Consider the following 24366-nt stretch of genomic DNA (forward strand, 5'->3'; position numbering starts at 1 on the left):
TAGTAAAATATAATTTATTCCTTTGATAAAGCTTAATTTATTTGATTAAAAATACAGTAAAAATTTTGAAATATTATTACAATTTAAAACAGCTGTTTTCTATATGAATATATAGTAAAGTGTAATTTATTCCAGTGATCAAAGCTGAATTTTCAGCATCATTACTCCAGTCTTCAGTGTCACATGATCCTTCAGAAATCATTCTGATATGATGATTTGCTGCTCAAGAAACATTTATGATTATTATCAATGTTGAAAACAGTTCATATTTTTGGAAACTGCCATACATTTTATTTTTCAGGATTCTTTCTGAATAAAAGTATTAATTTTGTGTATAGTGTGTATGTTTTCTCTCAGGGTTTGTGTCACACAGTTAGTCTTTCTCTCCGCAGCGGCGCTGACCTCTTAGCAGTGAACTCCGACGGTAACATGCCCTATGACCTCTGTGAGGACGACCCCACGCTCGACATCATCGAGACCGCCATGGCCAACCGAGGTGAGGCGTGATGTCATCAGACATTTATTTAGAGGATTTGATTGAGGATCAGAATCCAGGATGAGATCTGTGTGTTTATAGTTCAGATCTCATTACACGACGAGATGAGATTTGGAAAGATTGGATTTTTCCATTCTGATTATGACGTGAACAACAAAACAACATCATTAAAATCTCACAGTGAGTTATGAGGAACTGAGCAAATGTAATTTACAGAAAAGATTTAGATTAATTCATTTTGAGGTTGTGAATTATTTCCCAGTGTTTGATGATTTGTGAGCCTCCACCAGTCTTTATTCAGATCAGCTCTTCCCACTTCCTGTTTGATTGACAGCTGTATTGTCCAATCATTGTGTACATGACAGGCATCACACAGGAGATGATCAATGAGACGAGAGCAGCGGTGGAGAGGAGGATGCTGGGAGATATCCAGAAACTCCTGCAGGATGGAGCCGACGTCAACCACCACGACTCCCAGGGAGCCACGCTGGTACACACACACACACACACACACACACACTCACTCACTCGCACTTGCACTCTCACACACACTCACACACATGTACATGGACACACACTCACTCACACACACTCATTCACAAACATACACACACATGCACACAAACGCAAATGCACTCTCAACACACACACACACACTGTGTATATTTGTCTCCTCCTCCCGTCACTCTTCCAGCTCTCAGGTGTTTAGGGTTAATGCAGTGATTCACTGCTCTGCTCTCAGCTCATCATTCAGCAGTATAATGACAGATATCAGACGCTTTTACAGGAACATTGAATCAGCAACACATAAAACATCCTTTCACACGCTGCATGTGTCTGGCTGAGCGTTCGTGTGTTTGTGATGATGCTGAATCAAATGAAGTAAACTCGAATGAACATCAAAACCTGCTGAGCTGAAGACTTCAGTAGAGACAGAGATGAAGGCACATCGTCCCGCTCCTGTTGGCATAAAAAGTCTTAAATATCTTAAATGGTTTGAGAGAATTTCAAAGGTCTGGAAAACGGGAATCGCGATACGGCTTAATGTGATGATAACTTCAAAAGGCGATGACTTAATGAAATAAATGTGAGCGCTGCATGTGAATTTGAATTTTAACAATGGTGCTGCTTCTCTATTTTAATCAACCCATAGTTTTGTAAGCCAGTCAACAGCTAAAATTGTACACAGTTAATATAATAAGGTGTGTGTATATATATATATATATATATATATATATATATATATATATATATATATATATATATATATATATATAAACTTGTGGTCAAAAGTGACATCCGGATGGGATATTTGTTTTAAATGACCCTACAAGTTTGATTAAACCATCAAAATATAAGGATATATTTTATATTTTTAAACATTTTAAATATGAAGGAAGAACAGTACACTAAACTTGGTTAAGGTATTTATCTGGCAAAATTATTTGGCAAAAAAGTCAAAACTACAGATACAGGTTTTATTTTACTGTCTAAAAAAAAAGCATAAAAAGTTGACAGGAAAAAGCAAACATTGACTACAACATAATCTGTTATTAATGTTTGGTTGGTTCTCTCTTATGTTCATAATCTGGACAAAAATGATGATTATTAGAAAATCTTTAATAATATTTGTCATTATTAGTGACCTTGAGCTTTGGAAGTTGCTATAAAAATAAAAATTATTATTATTACTATATATATATATATATATATATATATATATATATATATATATATATATATATATATATATATATTTATTTATTTTTTTTTTTTTAATTAATACGAATATAACCATTTATAATTTTGACCTTTTCTTAAAAAAATGTAAAGGTTTATCATTTTAAAAAACTTTTTAAAAAAAAATATTTTTTTTTATTATATATACATTTTATTTGTTCAGATCTTAAAAGAACCTTAAATTTGATTTTAAAAACCCTGTTTGGTTTAGTTATTTTATTTATTATGGTCCGCACATACAAACGTTATTATATTTTAGTGCCAGTCCTGATGGATAATAAAGTTTCATTTGTAGTAGTTGCACATGCATGTCTAATTATTATTATTATTATTATGTAAATAAGATCTTGCAGGCTTCTTGCAGTTCTACATTGATGATGTTCGCATCAGGGTCATTATATGTTTATCGGTGTGTGTGTGTGTGTGTGTGTGTGTGTGTGTGTGTGTGTGTGTGTGTGTTTCCAGCTGCACGTTGCCGCGGCGAACGGTTACGCCCAGACCGCAGAGATGCTGTTAGAGGGCGGAGCCAGAACTGACATGAGGGATTCTGACGGCTGGACGCCATTACACGCCGCTGCTTGCTGGGGACAGGTGCGAGTTTAATTCATAAATATTATTATAAATCTATAATTTTTGTCTAAAAAAAAATAAACTAACTAAAATCTATATTGTTAGTTAACGTTAATAACCCTGGTATCCACAAATAAATATCAAATAACACACTCAATATGACACATATGGTGATTTATCACTAATAATAATAATAATGCTAATGAATATTAATATGATCTCCTCCCGCAGGTCCATGTGGCGGAGCTGCTGGTTTCTCACGGTGCCAATCTAAACGCCAAGACGTACATGGAGGAGACGCCCATAGGTACAAACTCTGAGATGATGCTCATTATCACTAAATAATCAGCCTGACAGGACGTGAAGATTACGATAACTGAACAAGATCCTGCTCATTATTACACCAGATCCATAAACACACACTCATATTGATTTGAGTATTGTAGATTAGCCTAAACGTAAGTTTCGCAAGTCTTTTCTTCTCTATAGTGACGTATATTGAGAGAAATGCTTTGCAAACAAGAACAAATGTAGGGCGGGGCTTGATTTTTTTATTTGGATGGTTGTGGTTTGCTATTGGTGGATCTCATGTGAGTGACAGGTTGCCCCACCCTCATAATCAGAGAAGAGATGCTGAAAGAGGGAGGAGAAGATATTCTGATTCAACATTAACATGAATTTAAAACAATAATGATAAATCATTTATAATAAACACTGCAATATTTCATAAAAAATAAACATTTTGATTTCATTTGACTATAATGTAGATGAAGACTGGACAAATATTACATTAATTTTTCAATTTTATTTATTATTATTATGAATCTACTTTTATCTAAATGTTGTGAGTGAATGTTTTTGTTTTCTGGCTCCAGCTGGAGACTCCTGAGCGTCTGCTCATCTGTGAAGGTTTATGTCGCCATAAAAATAATATTGTCCTTTAAGGCCATTTTTATTACGGTCAGTAGTCATAGTGACCATTTCAATTCAGATCGGGTTTATTTATATAGCGGGTGTGTCAAAGTAACGTCCATATGACAGTGATTTACAGCTATATATAGCATGTTATGTGGTTAGTTAATGTCATGTATTCAGTTAAGCATGAACTTGTTTAAAGGGTTAGTTTACCCAAAAATGAAGATTCTGTCATCAAGTACTCAGCTTCATGTTGTTCCAACCCCGCAAGACGTTCGTTCAGAACACAAATGAAGATATTTTTAATAAAATCTGAGCCTGTTCTGTACTCTCCATCTGAAACTACCACTTTAATGCTTTAGAAAGTACATAAAATCGAGTGGTTTGGTTAACATTTTCGCTTTATATGATGAACAGATTGAATTGATGAACTCGGACATGAGGGTAATTAATGACAGAATTTAAATAAAATAACCAATTAGTTAATTAAACGTGCACTGATTTAAAAACACTGAGAGAATCTTGATAACACTTTCTATGAAGAACATGCTTATAATGATTTATAGCCACAATTATACTAATTTATAAGTAAGTATTACTATTCTATAAATATATTTATAAAGATTTTATACTGCATTATAAGAACAGTTAAAGATACATTTATATTATTTTTATAATTACTTATAAGCCATGCATTTGCCTTGTGCATGCTCATAATCCATTATACACTGATTTATAATTGTTTGCTGTATCAACTAGTTAATATGTCTTTAATTGCTAAAGTTTGCATTAGAGGTCATGAATGGTAATTTTGATTCGTTAAATCTCCTCATGCATGGTATGTGCAGTTTGGAATTACTTTAAAATGATTGTTGCAGCGTTTTGCTAGTATGTAACATTAAAAAAAAGATACTTTTTTCAACTGTTTGTATTAATGATTTCAATTTTTTTATTTCATTACAGGAATTGTTGTTTATTAGTTACATTTACAAGCTTAAAATGTGATGCTTTTAATTTCTTAACATTTGATTTAGGAAAATTAAAGTGTTTTCACTTTACTTAAAGCCAACAATGATGTATTTATAGAGATTAGTAATGATTATTACTCACAATAAGTATTTATAAGAACACAACACAGCTATTAATAACAATATATTCACTAATTTGACAAATAAATCTGAATTAAAAATAATTTTAACTATAATATAACATTATAGCAGTGCAAGCTGAAAAAAATAAATTATTATTATTATTATTACTATATAAATAAATAAATAAATATAAATATATATATATATATATTTTTTTTTTTTTTTTTTTTTTTTTTTTATTATTAATTAATACGAATATAACCATTTACAATTTTGACCTTTTCTTACAAAAATGGTTAAAGGCAGAAATGTGAGGTTTATCATTTTAAAAAACTTTAAATAAAATGTTATTTACAGTCATTTTATATGATGTTTGTACAGTAACTATAGACATTGCCCTACTCCACCCATTATATATACATTTTATTTGTGCAGGTCTTAAAAAACCTTAAATTTGATTTTAAAATTTTTTTTGTTATTTTATTTATTAAGGTCCGCACATACACTTACAAGCTTAAAATGAGCACATTTCTTAACATTTGATTTAGGAAAATAAAGTTTTCACTTTACTTAAAGCCAACAATGATGTATTTATAGAGATTAGTAATGATTATTACTCACAATAAGTATTTATAAGAACACAACACGGCTATTAATAACAATATATTCACTAATTTGACAAATAAATCTGAATTAAAAGTCATTTTAACTATAATATAACATTAGCAATGCAAGCTGCACCTTTATAAATACATTCATGGAACCATACAACGGGCTAATTAATGCTTAATGAATTATGAACATGCATTGAAAAGGAAAATGCATGACTTATAAGTTATTATAAAAAATAATATAAATGTAACTATAACTGTTCTTATAATGCGGTATATAGTCTTTATAAACATGTCTATAAAATAGTAATACTTGCTTATAAATAAGTATAAAAGGAGCTACGATTCATTAAAAGCATGATCTTCATAGAAAGTGTTGCCAGAATCTTTAGTTCGGAATGTTGGACGTTGTTTCAGAACGTTCAGAGAACATTTTCATAATGTCTGAAGAATGGAATCTTCCGCATAATCTTTAAAATGTTTAAAAAACTGGACATTTCGAACGTTCAAAAAAGTAACGTTTTCTTAACTTAATGGGAAGAGCATTTGCAAAACGTTCCTAGAACATACTGAATTAATGATCTGAAATCCCATGATTCTTTTCTACCAGGACAAATTCATGAATAAATCAGTCGTGTGTGTGTGTGTGTGTGTGTGTGTTCAGATCTGTGTGAGGATGAGGAGTTCAGGAATCATCTGCTGGAGTTGAAGCACAAGCATGACATCATCATGAAGTCGCAGCTGAAGCACAAGACGTCACTGTGCCGCCGAACCAGCAGCGCCGGCAGCCGCGGGTACATGCTGACACCTGCTGGACACTCAGCAGCACTGCACACCAACAACACTCACTGTAACAGCTTTAAGAATGTTTCAAAGCAGCTTCACTGAAATAAACAGAATCAGTGATGCAAACTTCATCAGATATGAGACGAATTACAGAAGATTTAAAGGGATTTAAGGGAATAACAAACACTATTTTAGTCATTAAAGGGTTAGTTCACCCAGAAATGAAAATAATGTCATGTCGTTCCACACCTGTAAGACCTTGGTTCATCTGCAGAACACAAATTAAGATATTTTTGATGAAATCCGATGGCTCGGTGAGGCCTGAGCAATGACATTTCCTCTCTCAAGATCCATTAATGTACTAAAAACATATTTAAATCAGGTCATGTGAGTACAGTGGCTCAATATTAATATTATAAAGCCACAAAAATATTTTTGGTGCGGCAAAAAAAATAAATAACCACTTCAAAACTTTCAAAACACTGCTTCAGGAAGCTTCAGAGCGTTATGAATCTTTTATGTCGAATCATGATTCGGATCACGCGTCAAACTGATGAAATCATGTGACTTTGGCGCTCCGAACCGCTGATTCAAAGCTCCCTGAAGCAGTGTTTTGAAATCGGCCATCACTAAATAATTCGTTATTTTGTTTTTTTGGCGAACCAAAAATATTCTCGTCGCTTTATAATGTTAATATTGAACCACTGTACTCACATGAACTGATTTAAATATGTTTTTAGTACATTAATGGATCTTGAGAGAGGAAATGTCATTGCTCAGGCCTCACTGAGCCATCGGATTTCATCAAAAATATCTTAATTTGTGTTCTGAAGATGAACAAAGGTCTTACAGGTGTGGAACGACATGACATTATTTTCATTTTTAGGTGAACTAACCCTTTAAATAATTATTAGCTTTTTTAAATATATATATATTTTTTAAACGTGTTTGTAGGAAAGTGGTGCGGAGGGCGAGTCTGTCCGACAGACACAATCTCTGCAGGAAGGAGTATCAAACCGAAGCCATCGTATGGAGAGGAGGAAGAGAGGAAGAGGAGCGGGAGCGAGAGTCGGACCAGGAAAACAGCCATTCGGTGAGTCCAGAGTCAACTGCGTTGTGTGTTAACAAAACGAACACAAGTTTTGACTTCCTGTTTGTGCAGACGCAGCCTGATGACGGCCCTCAAGGGATCCTGAAGGACGGCGGGCGACAGAACGGCTGCATCTCCACTCCAGCGGCGCCCGCTTCTAACGGTGACCCCGCGACCCCTGACCCTCACGAGCCCGCGGCCTCCACCGAGGAGTCCAAGCCTAAGACGCTGTCCGAACTCAAAAAGCAGCGCGCCGCCGCCAAGCTCCTCCCTCAACCCGTCCTCAACGGTCACATGGGCAACGGCTCCACCAAAGCCAATCCCGAGGATCCAAGAATGCCGCTGGTGTCGTCCAACGGCAGCGCGGTTTACTTCACGCCGGCCAGCGGAGACCCGCCCCTCTTGAGATTCAAGCAGCCAATCGAAGACGAGGATCCCAAGAGTCACGGCTGCTGCTGCGTCTCGTAGATCCCAAGCGTCCGATGGAGGGTTGATTAAAGCGGTAGCAGTGCAGTTCATCCCCAGACTTGTTGCTCTGCAGGTTTTCCGATTTCGTTCCCATTCAGGAAGAGGTGAACGTGATCCTGATGCTCCCTACGAGGATTTATGGGTCGTTATTTATTCCGTATTCACGTCATTCGGTGTCTGTCCAGCTCGATTATGAGTGCCAAAGTCTTCCGGAAGATGGATGGCAGAAACGGCCCCTCCCCTCCCACTCCATTCCGAGTGCGTCTGATTGGCCGATGGAGGCCAAACGAAAGCAGTAGCAGCCGTGCAATTCATCCCCAGACTTTCGCTCCGATTTTATGAAGACGCGGAGTTTCCGATGAACCCTCTCTGAACCCTGCGCAGGAATGGGAACCTCTGAAACGAGGAAGGAAATGATCTCATTCAGGCTTCCCAGGTTAGATGTGTGGATTGCGCTTCTCTTTTTCACTTCCAGCCTCCGATCGGAGCGTTTATTCCACCTGCTTTCACATTCATGCTGTTGTACAGACGAATAAACCTTCCCAGTGTCCCTTGTGAGCGGCAGCGGCCCTCCGCTCTCCTGTACAGTATTTATTTGTATATGTGCATAGAGCCACACTTCTATAAGATTATTTATTGCATTGCAGAGAGATGAAGTGACTTACGGAGCACAGATGAGTCGAGACACGCCTGTATTTAGTATTTTTGTATGACCAGATGAAGTATTTGAACGTCTAACTCACATTTCACACTATAAAATCAAAGGAACGGCCTATTTTGTTGGTTATTTGAATGCATTTTAACCCCAAATGCAATTCCAATTCAAATAATGTATCAAATTTGTGCTGCAACAAATTGTCTTGAAATGTGAAATATGAGCGTTAGATGAAGAAAAGTGCCCTTCGTATCCTGCACATGATGCCCACTATGAAGGGTCCGGAGCGATGGGAGGGTTATTATTTATTCCGTATGTTGGGTGCCAAAGTCTTCCGGAAGATGGACCAATGAGGTTCCAGCGCCACTCTCGCAGCCCCTCCCGCTCCTCGACACTCGCCCCATTCATGCGTCAGAGGAGGGCAAGAATGTAAATAATCCCTGGAATGTGTTTCCTTCAGACGATGGAAATGATGTTCGGGGGCCAAAATCACTGACGGATTATAAAGGGCCACAAAAGTGTTCTGCTTCCACGTCACGATAAAGGGAAAAGAGCATCACAACTACTGATTTTATAATTACTGGAATACACTGATCACTGTATTAACATATTTGCAATAAATTGTATATTTTGTTCAGTTTCTAAAACGGTCTGATTTCTTTCCTCCTGTTGTTCTGTCACTGGCGTTTAGGGAAGTGATTATTGAGTCATCAGCGGTTTGATTAATCCACTGGCAGACAACCAACCACAATGAGTCAGCAGTAAACAACCAATGAGGAAGAGCGAAACACGTGCTTACTGTAAATAAAGATGCGGTCTGTTGTTTCCATCATTCCTCCTGTGTGATCCTGAACGCATCTGAAACGTACAAAAACATCAAACACCACATAAAAATGAAAGATTAACATATATTAAAAAATATGCACTAACATTAAAAAGTTTGGAAACATTACTACTTTTAATGTTTTTGAAATTAGTTTGTTATGCTCATTAAGCATGCATTTATTTCATACAGAAAAAACAATAATATTGTGAAATATTATTACAATTTAAAATAATGGTTTTCTATATTTTTTTGAATTTTCAGCATCGTTACTCCAGTCTTCAGTGTCACATGATCCTTCAGAAATCATTCTGATATGATGATTTGATTCTCACTTATTATCAAAGTTGGAAAACGTTGTGTTGCTTAATATTTTTTGGAAACTCTGAGACTTTTTTCAGGATTCATTGATGAATAAATAGTAAAAAAAGAACAGCATTTATTCAAAATAGAAATATATTCTAACAATATAAATCTTTAACTATCACTTTATATCAATTTAATAAATCCATGCTGAATAAAAAGTATTAATTTCTTCCAGAAAGAAAAAAAGAAATACTGACCCCAAACTTTTGAACAGTAGTGTATATTGTTACAAAAGATTTAATTTGAATAAATGCTACTTTTTATTCATCAAATAGCAAAACATATGTAATAAATCATCATATTAGAATGATTTCTGAAGGATAATGATGCTGAAAATTCAGCTTTGATCACAGGAATAAATTATGCTTTAAAGTATATTAACATTTTAAATTGTAATAATATTTTACAATATAAATTTTTTTGTATTTTTGAAATAAACGCAGGTTTGATGAGTAGAAGAGACTTCTTTTGAAAACATTTCAAAAACAATCTTTTGAATGGTAGTGTATATAAATATTTTATTATTAAATAGTTTGATTAACTGCACATTAAACGAGAGCTGTCATGCTTTAACATGGTGTTTGAACATAAATATGTGTGTACACAAGTACTCTATAATGATAAAAATCCACCACTCCTTATTTAATCCCTGTAAAACATCAACAGTCTCATAGAACAAGCCTTTCATTTTCTCAGCAATATCCTCCTGAGACCCAGAAATTAAAGTGAATTTAGTATTTTTTCACATTATTATATTGTTTAGAGCATAAGAAACTAATTAAAATTTTTGAAAAATTATATTTTATTGATATGTTACGGTATGTCCTCTAGTGGACTCCAGCGGCCAGCTGCATAAACTTATTAAGAACTATTTTGACCAACTTGCAGTTAACCAAAGGGTAATCAATGATATTTTTGCAATTCTACCTTTTTATGTAGCAGACTTCAAAATTTAGGACCACACTTCAAGAAAAATATTAGTGTCTTAACTATTAAGATTAGTCTACGTGGTTTATGCAACTGGCCCCAGGACTAAATTTGTTTAAAAAATAATATGGCATGAAATTACATGTATAGGCAAAAACAATGGGATTTTTTTTTTTTTTTTAATCACCAATTAATTTTAGTTTTGGTTAAAAACACATGATTGTATAAATATGATTCTCAACTATGTTATGAAAGATATAAAATTAATTGATATACCATTTTACTTATGTGGGTAAAATAGTCATACATGGATTTTCCCGTTCAATACAATGTATCTATTCACTGTATCTAATTTGCATATTAATGTGTTCTTGGAGCAACATGTAATGAAAAAATAATAATTTTTCACCCAGAAATGAAAATTCTGTCATTAATTCCTCACCCTCATGTCGTTCCACACCAATAAGACCTTCATCTTCAGAACACAAATTAAGATATTTTTGATGAAATCCGATGGCTCAGTGAGGCCATTTCCTCTCTCAAAGTCTAAAAACATATTTGAAACAGTTCGTGTGAGTAATATTATAAAGCGATAAGAATACTTTTTGTGCGCTAAAAAAACAAAATAAAGACTTTTCAACAATATCTATATGGGCCGATTTCAAAACACTGCTTCAGAGCTTTACAAATCAAATCAGTGAATCAGAGCGCCAAAGTCACGTGATTTCAGCCGTTTGATAGGAGATCCGAATCACACGCTTACATATATTTATATATAATCTATTTTTAATCTCTATAATAAAATGTATAATTCAGATTTTGATCTCCATATACATTTACATATATTATATATATCTTCCAAGGGGTTTTTTCCCTCCTAGGGGGTTTTTTCCACCCCTGGAAGTCAGCCGACACTGGCTTAATGTAGCACCATCTTGTATATGTTACATATTACCACGCTTGCTTGTACAGTTTATTTTTAACCACTTCCCTTTTTTCTGTGTTTCTAATATGTAAAGCTGCTTTGAAACAATTACCAATTGTAAAAGCGCTATATAAATAAATTTGACTTGACTTGACACTGATTCGAAACAAAAGATTCGTAAAGCTCTGAAGCAGTGTTTTGAAATCAGCCATCGCTAAATAAGTCGTTATTTTGTTTTTTTTGGCGCACAAAAATATTCTCGTCGCTTTATAATATTAATATTGATCCACTGTACATGAACTGATTTAAACATGTTTTTTGTACATTAATGGATCTTGAGAGTTTGAATGGCCTCACGGAGCCATCAGATTTCATCAAAAATATCTTAATTTGTGTTCTGGAGATGAACGAAGGTCTTACTGGTGTGGATGCTGATGCTGAGCCAGAAATGTCCCTGAGAGGTTGTGCGAAATTTCCTGCCCTGATAATGTTCCAGTTTACTCTCTTATGGTCCGGCTGTGATTCTTGGTAAATACAGGTCAATCACAGGTCAATCACAGGTCACAAAGGGTCAGAAGGAGGAGAAAGATAATGTTCATTTTCCTTTTTGATTTCAAATTAACCTCTCGACTTGTACAATTCAGAAAATGACTCTCAGTAGGGGATGAACACTTTGTGTTTCTGTGTTTTCTCTGACGGACCGGTCTTTATAAAACACCCTCTATCTCATAAAGCAGGAGTGAGACGAGGGTGTGACTCCATCAGTCCGTTTCCATCGATTCCTGATGGCGAAACAATCTTCTGAACTCCACCCGAGCAGACGAGTCCCTCGTAATGTAGAGAAACGCCTACAGCACTCCAGCATGACTTGACATTTATCCAGCGAGCTTCAGCTCTCCTTTAGTAAAGCATCGATGTGAACGTGATGGTTCATGTTGAAGTATTAGTTCAGATATTAATACATGAATATTTATGTCTACCTAATGTTCTTATAATCTTTCATCAATCAAGATTGTTTTATTGCTCAACAAGTTTAAACTGATTCAAACATTGCCTAATTTTTAGAGGTTTGCTTGTGCAAGACATTTATAACAATGCGGAAATTACTTGTTATAAAGGACTTATGACTGATTAAAATGCGCAAATGACTGTATTTCCTCATGTGTGATGAGGAAATACAGTCATTCACAAAGCTGAATAAAAAAATAATAATCAAAAATATGCTACAAAAGATTCTATTTCAAATAATAGAACTTTAGAATCCTGAAAAATAAAATGTATGACAAAAATATGAAACTTTTTTCAACATTGATAATAGAGTGAAGGATCATGTGACACTGAAGACTGGAGTAATGATGCTGAAAATTCAGCTTTGATCACAGGAATAAATTACACTTTACTATATACTCACATAGAAAACAGCTGATTTACATTGTAAAAATATTTCACAATTTTTACTGTATTTTTGATCAAATAAATGCAGTTTTTGTGAGCAGAAGAAACATTAACACATCTTACTGACCCCATTTCAGTTTGGAATAATAATATTTAAAAATTATTATTATTTTACCTTTATTTAATCATTTAAGAACATTTTAAGCTTTTGAAGCAAGATGAGCAATTAGAAATAATGATGATGCTCATTTAAAACATCTTGTGAATCTTTAGTCATTTCCTTATAAACGTCAAAGCATTTCAAAATCTAAACATAAGTTTCCTGTGCATAAATGCCACACAAAACGCGTTGGTTTTGATGACATGTCAATTACTCATGCAAGCAACGGATTTAAACATTATTTCCAAGATTGGTCATAACTCACATGAAGTTACAGAAAAAGTTTTAAAATTTAAATCTTTAAAGTAGCTAATTTAAGATGCATTTGAGTCATTCCACGAAACCAGTACGACTTACACATTTTTAGATTCTTTACTAAAATGTATCACTTTTCTGATCACCCCACAACATTAATGACTTATTTAACTTCCAGAAAAACATATTTTCCCATCTCAGGCATCAAATCCCTATTATTATTGCTCATTATTTTAAGTTATGGACACTATGGGAGCTCTCTGAATATTATTATAAAATGTTTTTGTGATAAAATCAACATTTTCCTATTAATCAGACGTCTCTCACACTAATTCAGTCATTGCAAATATAAAAGTTACATAAAGTCTCACACTTTTGCATCTAAAGCCTGAAATGGACACTTTTTGTGACAGAAAACATCATCATTTCTGATCAAAGACTAAAATCAGTGAACATTTCATAAAACTAACTTTAAATTACTTTTTCATAAACTAAACAATAAAAATAATAAAAATTTAGTTTTCGAGTTTTGGCCACTGCTCTAAATCTAGTGAATAAATGGAGATCACATGACATGCATGATATTAAGAAATCATGAATAATGTTGAAATAACAAAGATAATTTTCACAAGTAATAGTTTTCTGTCTTTAATTGATGTAACGAGTCGTTAATCTCGACAAACACAATTTCACAACATAATTTAGTTCTAATTATTAAAGAAGGTGCTGATTTGCTCACAATGTTGTTCAGAAGACTTCTATGATGTCACTTCCTATTAATGATGTCACATAAGCATCAGTTCATTATGGTTTGTGTAACGGGGTTGAGGGGTTACTGAGCTACGGAACTAAATAATGTGATTTTAATGAATAATCATGAATTTACTATGAAAAAAAACAGATGGATATTTATGGGAATGACAAACTGAAATTCTCATTTTATTATTCATATCCCAAGAACACTTTCATAGAAGGCCTCGAGGAATGTGACAAAACAGGTGGAGTCAACTGAAAAAAACTAAATAATTTCTAATATGAAGATCAAATGTGTGTCGTGTTTTTAAACATTATTAAAGGAGACATTTCAATGAATACGAAAATATATTTTAGTGACCCAACAGATAAAATACACTGAAAAAAGGGTCAGAGGGACTCAAATCATGAATGACTCTCATATGCAGATGCATGAACTGACTTGTTAGTGTTTGTGATGTAAACTGAGCTTGTTTTTCATGGCACTTTTCCAGCTTTAAGCAGCCTACATGTGGAATAATAATAATAATCCCTGCAGTCATCATCACTGATCTGTCTTATTTAAATGAGCAGGTGTTTCTTCACCACATCCTGGACGAGCTCGTGCTGCTGCTGCACGGAAGATCTGAATCTGAATCATGATGATTCGTGAGTTTAATCTGATCTGATCGCATGCATTTCTGTCTGTGTTCAGCATGTCCAGACAGGGATTGTTTCACAGCTGGACCTCAAAGAGCAAAGGACAGTTTCACAAGACTATGCGCGCGTGACGCTTATCTTAATTCGCTTTGAAAGTGAATTAGTCGAGCTCGTGTGTGTTGTCGGAGGGAGGCGGGTCTTCACGGACTGATCACCGATCAGCTGGGGCGGGATCGTCTCTGTCTGCACGCTCGGATCATATTCAGCTTTATTCCAGTCCATGTCGAACGATGTTTAGGAGCGTTTCTGGAGCGTCTTTGTTGCTGCAGCGTCTGAACGTGCAACTCGACGCGTCCTGCTCATTGCGTAATTACCGCGCGATGCGCTGCTGTCGGGTTTACCGGAGGTTAAGCGCATGCAAAGCCGCTGTTTTATTCCGTCCCTGTTCGTTCGGACTCGAGCACGAGATTCCGTTCGGATCGTCGTCGGTTCATGTCGTCGCGCGCGCGCGAATGGCGGCGTTTGCTTTGAACGCGCCGCGAGAATACAGAGACTCGACGAACGAACTCGAATCGTTTCTGTCGGTTCGTTCTCCAGCTGCTGTCATGATACACGCGAGACGATCGTCCACGACGCCAGAGAAAACGCGAGATGAACGCGCCGCTAATGTGCAATCGGTAAGCCAGAGTTATTAAACTGACCAGTTATTGCTGTTAAATATTATTTATTGATTGCTCAGTAATGTTTATTCAGCAGGTTATGGCGTGGCGCACATAGTTTCCGCTCTTATAGTATCCAAACAGCCGCAGGAGTTTGTTTTGCATTGTTTGTTCTGTCACGTGGTTGCTCTTGTCATCATATTTCAGGCTCGTTTCAGTGTTGTTATTTTTACTTCCTCTGTCTTGATGCAGAAAATCTTCCTCGAAGTTACTACAGACTCTCTGTTCTGTCTGTGTTTCTCTGTTCGTGTGTCACGGAGCATCATAGATGACCATCATGCTATTATCCTGCTGTATGCATCTGTCAGGTGGATCAGTCTGTCACCAGGTTTCACAAGTCCTGCATAAGCAGCTGATGAAGTTTGTCCTCTTTCACTTTCACTGGAATGTCAAACTAGAATGAAGATCATCCAGAGATGACGCTGCTGTTTCTCTCTCTGTGGCAGCAACTCTATCCCACAGGCCTCCACTGTTATTTGTTCCCAGGATTTGCTGGGGTCAGCAGGGCATCTGGTATTTTGTATCTGTATCTATTGATAGTTTTTGAGTATTTTATCAGTTTTTTGTATGTTGTATCAGTATTTTTTTTTAATATTTGAGTATTTTGTTTCTGCACTTTTTGGTATTTTTGGAGTATTTTTATCAGTATTTTTGAATATTTTGCATATGTACTTTTGTGAGTATTTTGTATCAGTATATTTTGGTATTTGAGTATTTTGCTTCTGCACTTTTTGGTATTTTTGGATTTTTTTTAGTATTTTTGAGTATTTTGCATCTGTACTTTTTTGAGGATTTTGTGTCAAGTCAAGTCAAGTCAAATTTATTTATAAAGCGCTTTTACAATTGGTAATTGTTTCAAAGCAGCTTTACATATTAGAAGCACAGAAAAAAATCAGTATTTTTACAATCAGTATCAGTATTTTTGTACTTTGGAGTATTTCTATTAGTATTTTGGAGTATTTTGTATCAGTATTTTTTGAGGATTTGTTTCAGTACTTTTTGGTATTTTTGTAGTATTTTTGTATCAGTATTTTGTATCAGTATTGAGTATTTTGTATTTACTTTTCGGTATTTTTGGAGTTTTTTATCAGTATTTTTTGGTATTTTGGAGTATTTCTATCAGTATTTTTGAGGATTTTGTATCAGTATTTTTGGGGTATTTTTGGAGTATTTTTTATTAGTATTTTTTTGAGGATTTGTATCAGTATATTTTGGTATTTGAGTATTTTGCTTCTGCACTTTTTGGTATTTTTGGATTTTTTTTAGTATTTTTGAGTATTTTGCATCTGTACTTTTTTGAGGATTTTGTTTAAGTATTTTTGTACTTTGGAGTATTTCTATTAGTGTGTTTTGAGTATTTCTATCAGTATTTTGGAGTATTTTGTATCAGTATTTTTTGAGGATTTGTTTCAGTACTTTTTGGTATTTTTGTAGTATTTTTGTATCAGTATTTTGGAGTATTTTGTATTTACTTTTCGGTATTTTTGGAGTTTTTTATCAGTATTTTTGAGGATTTTGTATCAGTATTTTTTGGTATTTTGGAGTATTTCTATCAGTATTTTTGAGGATTTTGTATCAGTATTTTTGGGGTATTTTTGGAGTATTTTTTATTAGTATTTTTTTGAGGATTTGTATCAGTATATTTTGGTATTTGAGTATTTTGCTTCTGCACTTTTTGGTATTTTTGGATTTTTTTTAGTATTTTTGAGTATTTTGCATCTGTACTTTTTTGAGGATTTTGTTTCAGTACTTTTTGGTATTTTTGTAGTATTTTTGTATCAGTATTTTGGAGTATTTTGTATTTACTTTTTGGTATTTTTGGATTTTTTTTAGTATTTTTGAGTATTTTGCATCTGTACTTTTTTGAGGATTTTGTGTCAAGTCAAGTCAAATTTATTTATATAGCGCTTTTACAATTGGTAATTGTTTCAAAGCAGCTTTACATATTAGAAGCACAGAAAAAAATCAGTATTTTTACAATCAGTATCAGTATTTTTGTACTTTGGAGTATTTCTATTAGTATTTTGGAGTATTTTGTATCAGTATTTTTTGAGGATTTGTTTCAGTACTTTTTGGTATTTTTGTAGTATTTTTGTATCAGTATTTTGGAGTATTTTGTATTTACTTTTCGGTATTTTTGGAGTTTTTTATCAGTATTTTTGAGGATTTTGTATCAGTATTTTTTGGTATTTTGGAGTATTTCTATCAGTATTTTTGAGGATTTTGTATCAGTATTTTTGGGGTATTTTTGGAGTATTTTTTATTAGTATTTTTTTGAGGATTTGTATCAGTATATTTTGGTATTTGAGTATTTTGCTTCTGCACTTTTTGGTATTTTTGGATTTTTTTTAGTATTTTTGAGTATTTTGCATCTGTACTTTTTTGAGGATTTTGTTTAAGTATTTTTGTACTTTGGAGTATTTCTATTAGTGTGTTTTGAGTATTTCTATCAGTATTTTGGAGTATTTTGTATCAGTATTTTTTGAGGATTTGTTTCAGTACTTTTTGGTATTTTTGTAGTATTTTTGTATCAGTATTTTGGAGTATTTTGTATTTACTTTTCGGTATTTTTGGAGTTTTTTATCAGTATTTTTGAGGATTTTGTATCAGTATTTTTTGGTATTTTGGAGTATTTCTATCAGTATTTTTGAGGATTTTGTATCAGTATTTTTGGGGTATTTTTGGAGTATTTTTTATTAGTATTTTTTTGAGGATTTGTATCAGTATATTTTGGTATTTGAGTATTTTGCTTCTGCACTTTTTGGTATTTTTGGATTTTTTTTAGTATTTTTGAGTATTTTGCATCTGTACTTTTTTGAGGATTTTGTTTCAGTACTTTTTGGTATTTTTGTAGTATTTTTGTATCAGTATTTTGGAGTATTTTGTATTTACTTTTCGGTATTTTTGGAGTTTTTTATCAGTATTTTTGAGGATTTTGTATCAGTATTTTTTGGTATTTTGGAGTATTTCTATCAGTATTTTTGAGGATTTTGTATCAGTATTTTTGGGGTATTTTTGGAGTATTTTTTATTAGTATTTTTTTGAGGATTTGTATCACTATATTTTGGTATTTGAGTTTTGTTTCAGTACTTTTTGGTATTTTTTGAGTATTTTTATATCAGTATTTTGTATCAGTATTGAGTATTTTGTATTTACTTTTCTGTATTTTTGGAGTATTTTGTATCAGTTTTTTTTGGTATTTTGGAGTATTTCTATCAGTATATTTTGAGTATTTTATTTTTGTATCAGGATATTTTGGTATTTGAGTATTTTGCTTCTGTACTTTTTGGCATTTTGGGATTTTTTTTAGTATTTTGTATCAGCATTTTTTGGTATTTTTGGAGTATTTTGCATCTGTACTTTTTTGAGGATTTTGTATAAGTATTTTTGTACTTTGGAGTATTTCTATCAGTATGTTTTGAGTATTCCTATCAGTATTTTTGGAGTATTTTTGTAAGTATTTTTGAGTATTTTGTATTAGTATTTTTTTTATGATTTTGTATCCGTATTCCTGTGTGTGTGTGTGTGTGTGTCAGGCTGTGACTGTGGCAATAACACTCTAGTTTTATAACGCATCTCACTTTCAGTCTGATCCCACAGGCCTTGACTGTTATTTGTTCCCAGTGTTTGCTGGGGTCAGTGGAGCGCCTGGCGTGTGTCCACAGGTTTTGTTGGATTAGTGAGTGTTTGAACGGTCACACGTGGCCTTCACGCATCATCTGCTTCCCTCCCTTTGGTTTTAACTTTATAATACACTGTTTAATTTGATAAATTCTAATGCATTGTAATGTTTATTACTAGAAAATAACAATCGCATAAAATCTGCATACCAAGACAGGGTTGCAAACTTCATATAAAAAAACTGCTAACCTTCGATTTTTATTTTATATATTAATTTTATATATATTATAATGTGTCTGTAACATCTCACTCAGCTTCTCCAGATGAATGTGTGTAGATTGTGATGTTGTGTGTGTGTGTGTGTGTGTGTGTGTGTGTGTGTGTGTGTGTCGTCTGAGGCCCTCAAACATTCTTATCTCACACAAAACACCATTGTGTCTGTTTGAACATTGGCATGTTGCCCTACACACACACACACACACACACACACACACACACACACACACACACACACACACACACACACACACACACTTTTTTGTATGGAAATGAAAGCTTGTGTTCTTTGTGTTTGTTGGAGCTGGTTGGATTAGGTCAGGTTTTTGGCTCACAGGTCAACATAATAACTGGTGTCACATGAGGATGAACACAAACACTGATTTAGTGTGTGAATAGACCGTTTTCATTGATGTTTGGATTCTGAACTCAAGTCACACATCAAATCTACTGTACTGGACGATTAGACCTAAAATTAGATCTTACATTCCATCTGATGTTTACTTCTGAAGAACTTCAGTCATTGGCTCATGAAGGAGTCACTCTAGAGCTTCTGCGTTCTGATTGGCTGTGGACCGGTGTGAAGCCCCTCCCATCGAGGCCTTTCGGCAGCTTTCACTTTAAATCTTTGCATGCTGCTGCTGCGTCTTTAAGAGTCATTTTCAGCGGTCAGATCTATGAAATCTTTCTTCTCTAAATCTGTCAGCAGGATCACGTGACGTCTGTGTCCAGCGCTGAAGGTCAAGGGTCAGACGGGAAGCCCAGTAAGACGCAGCAGCTCAGGAAGGTGTTTAAGGAATACGGTGCCGTCGGCGTCTCGTTCCACATCGGAATCTCCCTCATATCTCTGGGGATATTCTACCTCGCTGTGTCCAGGTGAGATTCACGTGTTCATTTCACCAAACTACAGTCAGGTTTATCTTCATCAGATATTCTGCTGTAAAGACAGTAGTGTGGTTATTCAGCTCAGTCCAGGTTATTTTTAAAGGAATATTCAACGATAACTTCAGTCAGAATCTGTACTAATGTGTCAAACCTGTAAATCATCTACAGCTTTATAAAATGTTACATGAAGAATAGAAATGCTGATTATTATTAAAGCAGTAAAGCACTTGTAGGGTGACAGTAATAGTTATATATCCAGCTTTATTCTCATACATACAGTAGAGTACAGTACTGTACAGCGAGATATACTATATAGCAAATCTGCTGCTTGATTGTTTATATCGTTTCAAAATGCAACTATATTATCGTCCAGCTCTAATCTGACAAATGCAACTATGAGGCGTGAAGTTATTAAGATATTATAAATGAAGTGTGCTGTGAAAAACCTATACAAAGAAATTTGACTCTGCTTTGTGATAGACTGATATATAAATTTGCCAATGTTTGTTCAGGTTTAACCTTAACCAGCACTTTTATTAATGGATATTAATTATATTTATTATTTTGTATCAGTATTTTTACTGATTTTTTTGTAATTTGTATCAATTTTTAGTATTTTTGGAGGGTTTTTTGAGTATTTTGTATCAGTATTTTGAGTATTTTCTTATCAGTATTTTTTGAGTACTTTGTAACAGATTTTTTTGAGTACTTTATCATATTTTTTTGTATTTTGTATCAGTATTTTAGTGATTTTTTTTTTTTTTGGTAATTTGTATCAATTTTTAGTATTTTTGGTGGGTTTTTTTGAGTATTTTATATCAGCATTTTGAGTATTTTTTTATCAGTATTTTTTGAGCACTTTGTATCAGTATTTTTTTTTTTTTTAATTTTTATCAGTATTTTTAGTGATTTTTATTTTTTTGTAATTTGTATCTTTTTTTGTATTTTTTTGTGTTTTTGGAGGATTTTGCATCATCATTTTAGTATTTTCTATCAGTATTTTAGTGATTTTTTTTTTGTAATTTGTATAAATTTTTAGTATTTTTGGTGTTTTTTTGAGTATTTTATATCAGTATTTTGAGTATTGTTTTTAATCAGTATTTTTGAGCACTTTGTATCAGTATTTTTTTTTTTTTTTAATTTTTATCAGTATTTTTAGTGATTTTTTTTTTTTGTAATTTGTATAAATTTTTAGTATTTTTGGTGTTTTTTTGAGTATTTTGTATCAGCATTTTGAGTATTTTTTTATTAGTATTTTTTGAGTACTTTGTATCAGTATTTTTTATTTTTATTTTGTATCTGTATTTTTAGTGTTTTTTATTTTTTGTAATTTGTATCCTTTTTTGTATTTTTGGTGTGTTTGGAGGATTTTGTATCAAAATGTTTCTTATTATTTTGGATCAGCATTTTGAGTATTTTGTATCAGTTTTTTTGTATCAGTATTTTTAGTGACTTTTTTTGTGTGTGTAATTATCTTTTTTTTATTATTTTTGGTGGGGTTTTTTGGAGGATTTTGTGTCCGTAATTTTTTTTTTGAGTACTTTGTATGAATATTTTTTGAGTATTTTGTATGTTTTTTTGTATCAGTGTTTCTACTGATTTTATTTTTGTTTTAGTATTTTTGGTGTTTTAGGATTTTGTATCATTTTAATATTGTGTATCAGTATTTTGAGGATTTTGTATCCTTTTTTTGTATCAGTATTTTTAGTATATTAATAATATTTTATTTGTATCAATTTTTTTTGTATTTTTGGAGGATTTGGTATCAGTATTTTTGAGGATTTTGTACCAGTATTTTTTTTAATATTTTGGATCAATTTGGAATCCGTTTGAATCAGCATTTTTTAAAAAAGTTTTTTAGTGTTTTTTATCAGTATTTTTGAGCATTATTATTATTATTATTATTATTATTATTGATAATTTTGTGTCAGTATTTTTTTAAGTTTTTTTGAGTATTTTGTGTCTGTACATTTTGGTATTTTTTTTATTTTTAATTTTTTCATGTAATTTGAAAGACGTCATCATTGAATTTATTTAGAAGAGTTCTGAAAAAGTGACCCAAGTATTGAAGAACTGGTCCTACCGATCATAACAGTATATAAATGACTGCAGCTATTGATATCTTGTTTTTGTGTTTTCAGCGGGTTGGACATGACGGCTCTGTTGTGCAGACTGGGCTTCAGCGAGGCTCTGGTTCAGTCGAAGTTAGCCACCGGCACGAGCACGTTTGTTCTGGCGTACGCCGTGCACAAGCTCTTCGCCCCGCTGCGCATCAGCATCACGCTGGTGTCGGTGCCGCTCATCGTGCGACACCTCAGGAAGACGGGACTCTTCAAAGCCAGAACATCCGGCCCGTGAGCCTCAGCTCCAGAACTCACCACACATTCATAAGCTTCTCTAGATGTCTTATCAGAGCATTTAGTTGATCGTGAACTCACTACAATAACTTATTCCCCTCTGACAAACGCATCAGTGCATTTGCTGATTCTGCAGTACCTCATTTGGACGGGTGATGGTGACGTCAGATTCTGCTTTGCTGTGTGTACATTTACATACATATGTACATGCATGTTTACACGACCAACTCTTACACTGAAAAACATCCCGTCTTTCCTCATATTTCTGTTGTTTTCCAGCTCAAATATCGAAACATTCTTAAATCACGGTACATTTACTGGAGAAGCAAAATGAAACGTTTGATCAAAATGAAGTGAGTTTGTGTTTAAAACAAGAACAAATATCTGTCAAAATAAACTTAATTCAAAGGGAACATCTCGTTTTAAGCACAAACTGATTTGAAGACTCAATATCTTCAGTCATTTCTCTTCTCCAGTAAATGTTTCTTTATTTAAGAATGTTTCAATATTTGTGCTGGAAAACGAGACAGAAACACTGAGGAAGAACGTGATGTTTTCCAGTGAATCATGATGAACTTCGAGTGCCTCGTTTGGACGATCAGGTCTTTATGAATGTTCTTTAGTTTTAAGCTCTGCAATCCTTAAATGAAGTGTTAATTTTATCAACTGTGTTTTTTGTAAATTAAGCTGTTAGCGAAGGCAGTGCTTTGATTTAGTTCACACTAATACTGCCTCAATCAAATGGGCTTTTGAGGATTTTTCAGGACATTTTTGTGACTGTTGATTATATTGAAAGATTGATTGTGTAATGTTGTATAGACAATGTTATATTTGACTACATCTAATTATAAAATAAAATATTTGCCCAATGAGGACTAACTAGGTTGTGATTTTTACGTAAATGCTTTTTGAGCATATGATCATAAACTACAAGAACACACAGTCTGTTTGTCTATATCAGCAGCGCCCTCTAGTGCTCTCACCTGATATTAATATTCCTGCAGTGTATTAAAAACTGATGTTGATACTGTGCAAAAACAAACTATACCCGTGTATAGTAAAGTTCTCACAAAAATGACTTTTTTTCAGTGAAACATACAACTGCTACATTCAAAAACAACTGACAAAAAATCTCAATTGAAATGGTTTCACTGCCCACAGAAATGTTTCAACAGCTTCATGTGTCTGAGGCGCAGTTCCGTCAGTCGTCAGCAGGTGTCAGTGTTGGATCAGAACAATCACCATGATTCTGTGTCTGATTATTATTCCTCTGTGATGAATCAAAAATGAATGTTTGTCCTAGAAAAGCACTGTAATATTCACTTCTGAAAGATGATATCAGTTTAGCATATTTATTATATAAATGAACATTATACATCATAGTTAATACTGATTTAATCACTCAAGTTCAATTATGCTCATCTTATAAGTATATTCAGTATATTTATTTACAATATTGAGCTTGCTTTATTGCACTCTAAGTATGAGCTCAAATATTTTTCATTTTTACAGCACTTTATACAGTACAGATTGTTTCAAAGCAGCTTCACAGTAAAAGAATGATGGAAACTTCATCAAATGTGAGACATTCAATTTCAAAATAAGTAAATACATAATACATACATTCATATACATACAAACACACACATACATACATACATACACACACACACGCATACATACATACACATACATGCATACATACATACACACACACACATACATACATACATACATACACACACACATACATACATACATACATACATACACACACACATACATACATACACATACATGCATACATACATACACACACACATACATACATACATACATACAT

General features: G+C 33.5%; 2 protein-coding genes across 4 annotated transcripts in view; both read left to right on the forward strand.

Moving 5' to 3' along the window:
- The window catches only part of ppp1r16b (protein phosphatase 1, regulatory subunit 16B), a 56232-nt gene extending 47220 nt beyond the window's left edge, over positions 1-9012 (forward strand). The window contains exons 5-11 of one of the 2 annotated variants that reach the window (XM_067373194.1): positions 393-496; positions 862-986; positions 2702-2827; positions 3038-3113; positions 6088-6217; positions 7164-7302; positions 7372-9012. In XM_067373194.1, the coding sequence (XP_067229295.1) occupies positions 393-496; positions 862-986; positions 2702-2827; positions 3038-3113; positions 6088-6217; positions 7164-7302; positions 7372-7767 (1096 nt within the window). In that variant the 3' untranslated portion in view covers positions 7768-9012. Of the gene's footprint in view, positions 1-392; positions 497-861; positions 987-2701; positions 2828-3037; positions 3114-6087; positions 6218-7163 lie in introns of both variants that reach the window. The other variant, XM_067373193.1, reaches the window with a different exon arrangement.
- Positions 9013-14675: 5663 nt separating this feature from the next.
- fam210b (family with sequence similarity 210 member B) lies at positions 14676-23418 on the forward strand. Of its 2 annotated transcripts, none has more exons than XM_067373789.1 (3): positions 14676-15342; positions 19991-20157; positions 22308-23418. In XM_067373789.1, the coding sequence occupies exons 1-3, from the start codon at positions 14956-14958 to the stop codon at positions 22522-22524; spliced, it is 771 nt and encodes a 256-aa protein (XP_067229890.1). In that variant the 5' UTR covers positions 14676-14955; the 3' UTR covers positions 22525-23418. The 2 variants fall into 2 exon arrangements, with proteins under 2 accessions (XP_067229890.1, XP_067229888.1); XM_067373787.1 differs by having other exon boundaries at positions 14679-15342; positions 19988-20157.
- Positions 23419-24366: the final 948 nt, after the last annotated feature.

The sequence above is a fragment of the Chanodichthys erythropterus genome, chromosome 21 (assembly GCF_024489055.1).
Source record: "Chanodichthys erythropterus isolate Z2021 chromosome 21, ASM2448905v1, whole genome shotgun sequence".
Lineage (NCBI taxonomy): Eukaryota > Metazoa > Chordata > Actinopteri > Cypriniformes > Xenocyprididae > Chanodichthys > Chanodichthys erythropterus.

Bases quoted from the DNA above. Each gene is read 5' to 3' on its own strand.
- fam210b (XM_067373787.1), top strand. From the start codon at position 14,956: ATGTTTAGGAGCGTTTCTGGAGCGTCTTTGTTGCTGCAGCGTCTGAAC. The intron at 15,343-19,987 runs GTAAGCCAGAGT...TAAATCTGTCAG, and splicing joins GCGCCGCTAATGTGCAATCG to CAGGATCACGTGACGTCTGT. The intron at 20,158-22,307 runs GTGAGATTCACG...TTGTGTTTTCAG, and splicing joins TTCTACCTCGCTGTGTCCAG to CGGGTTGGACATGACGGCTC.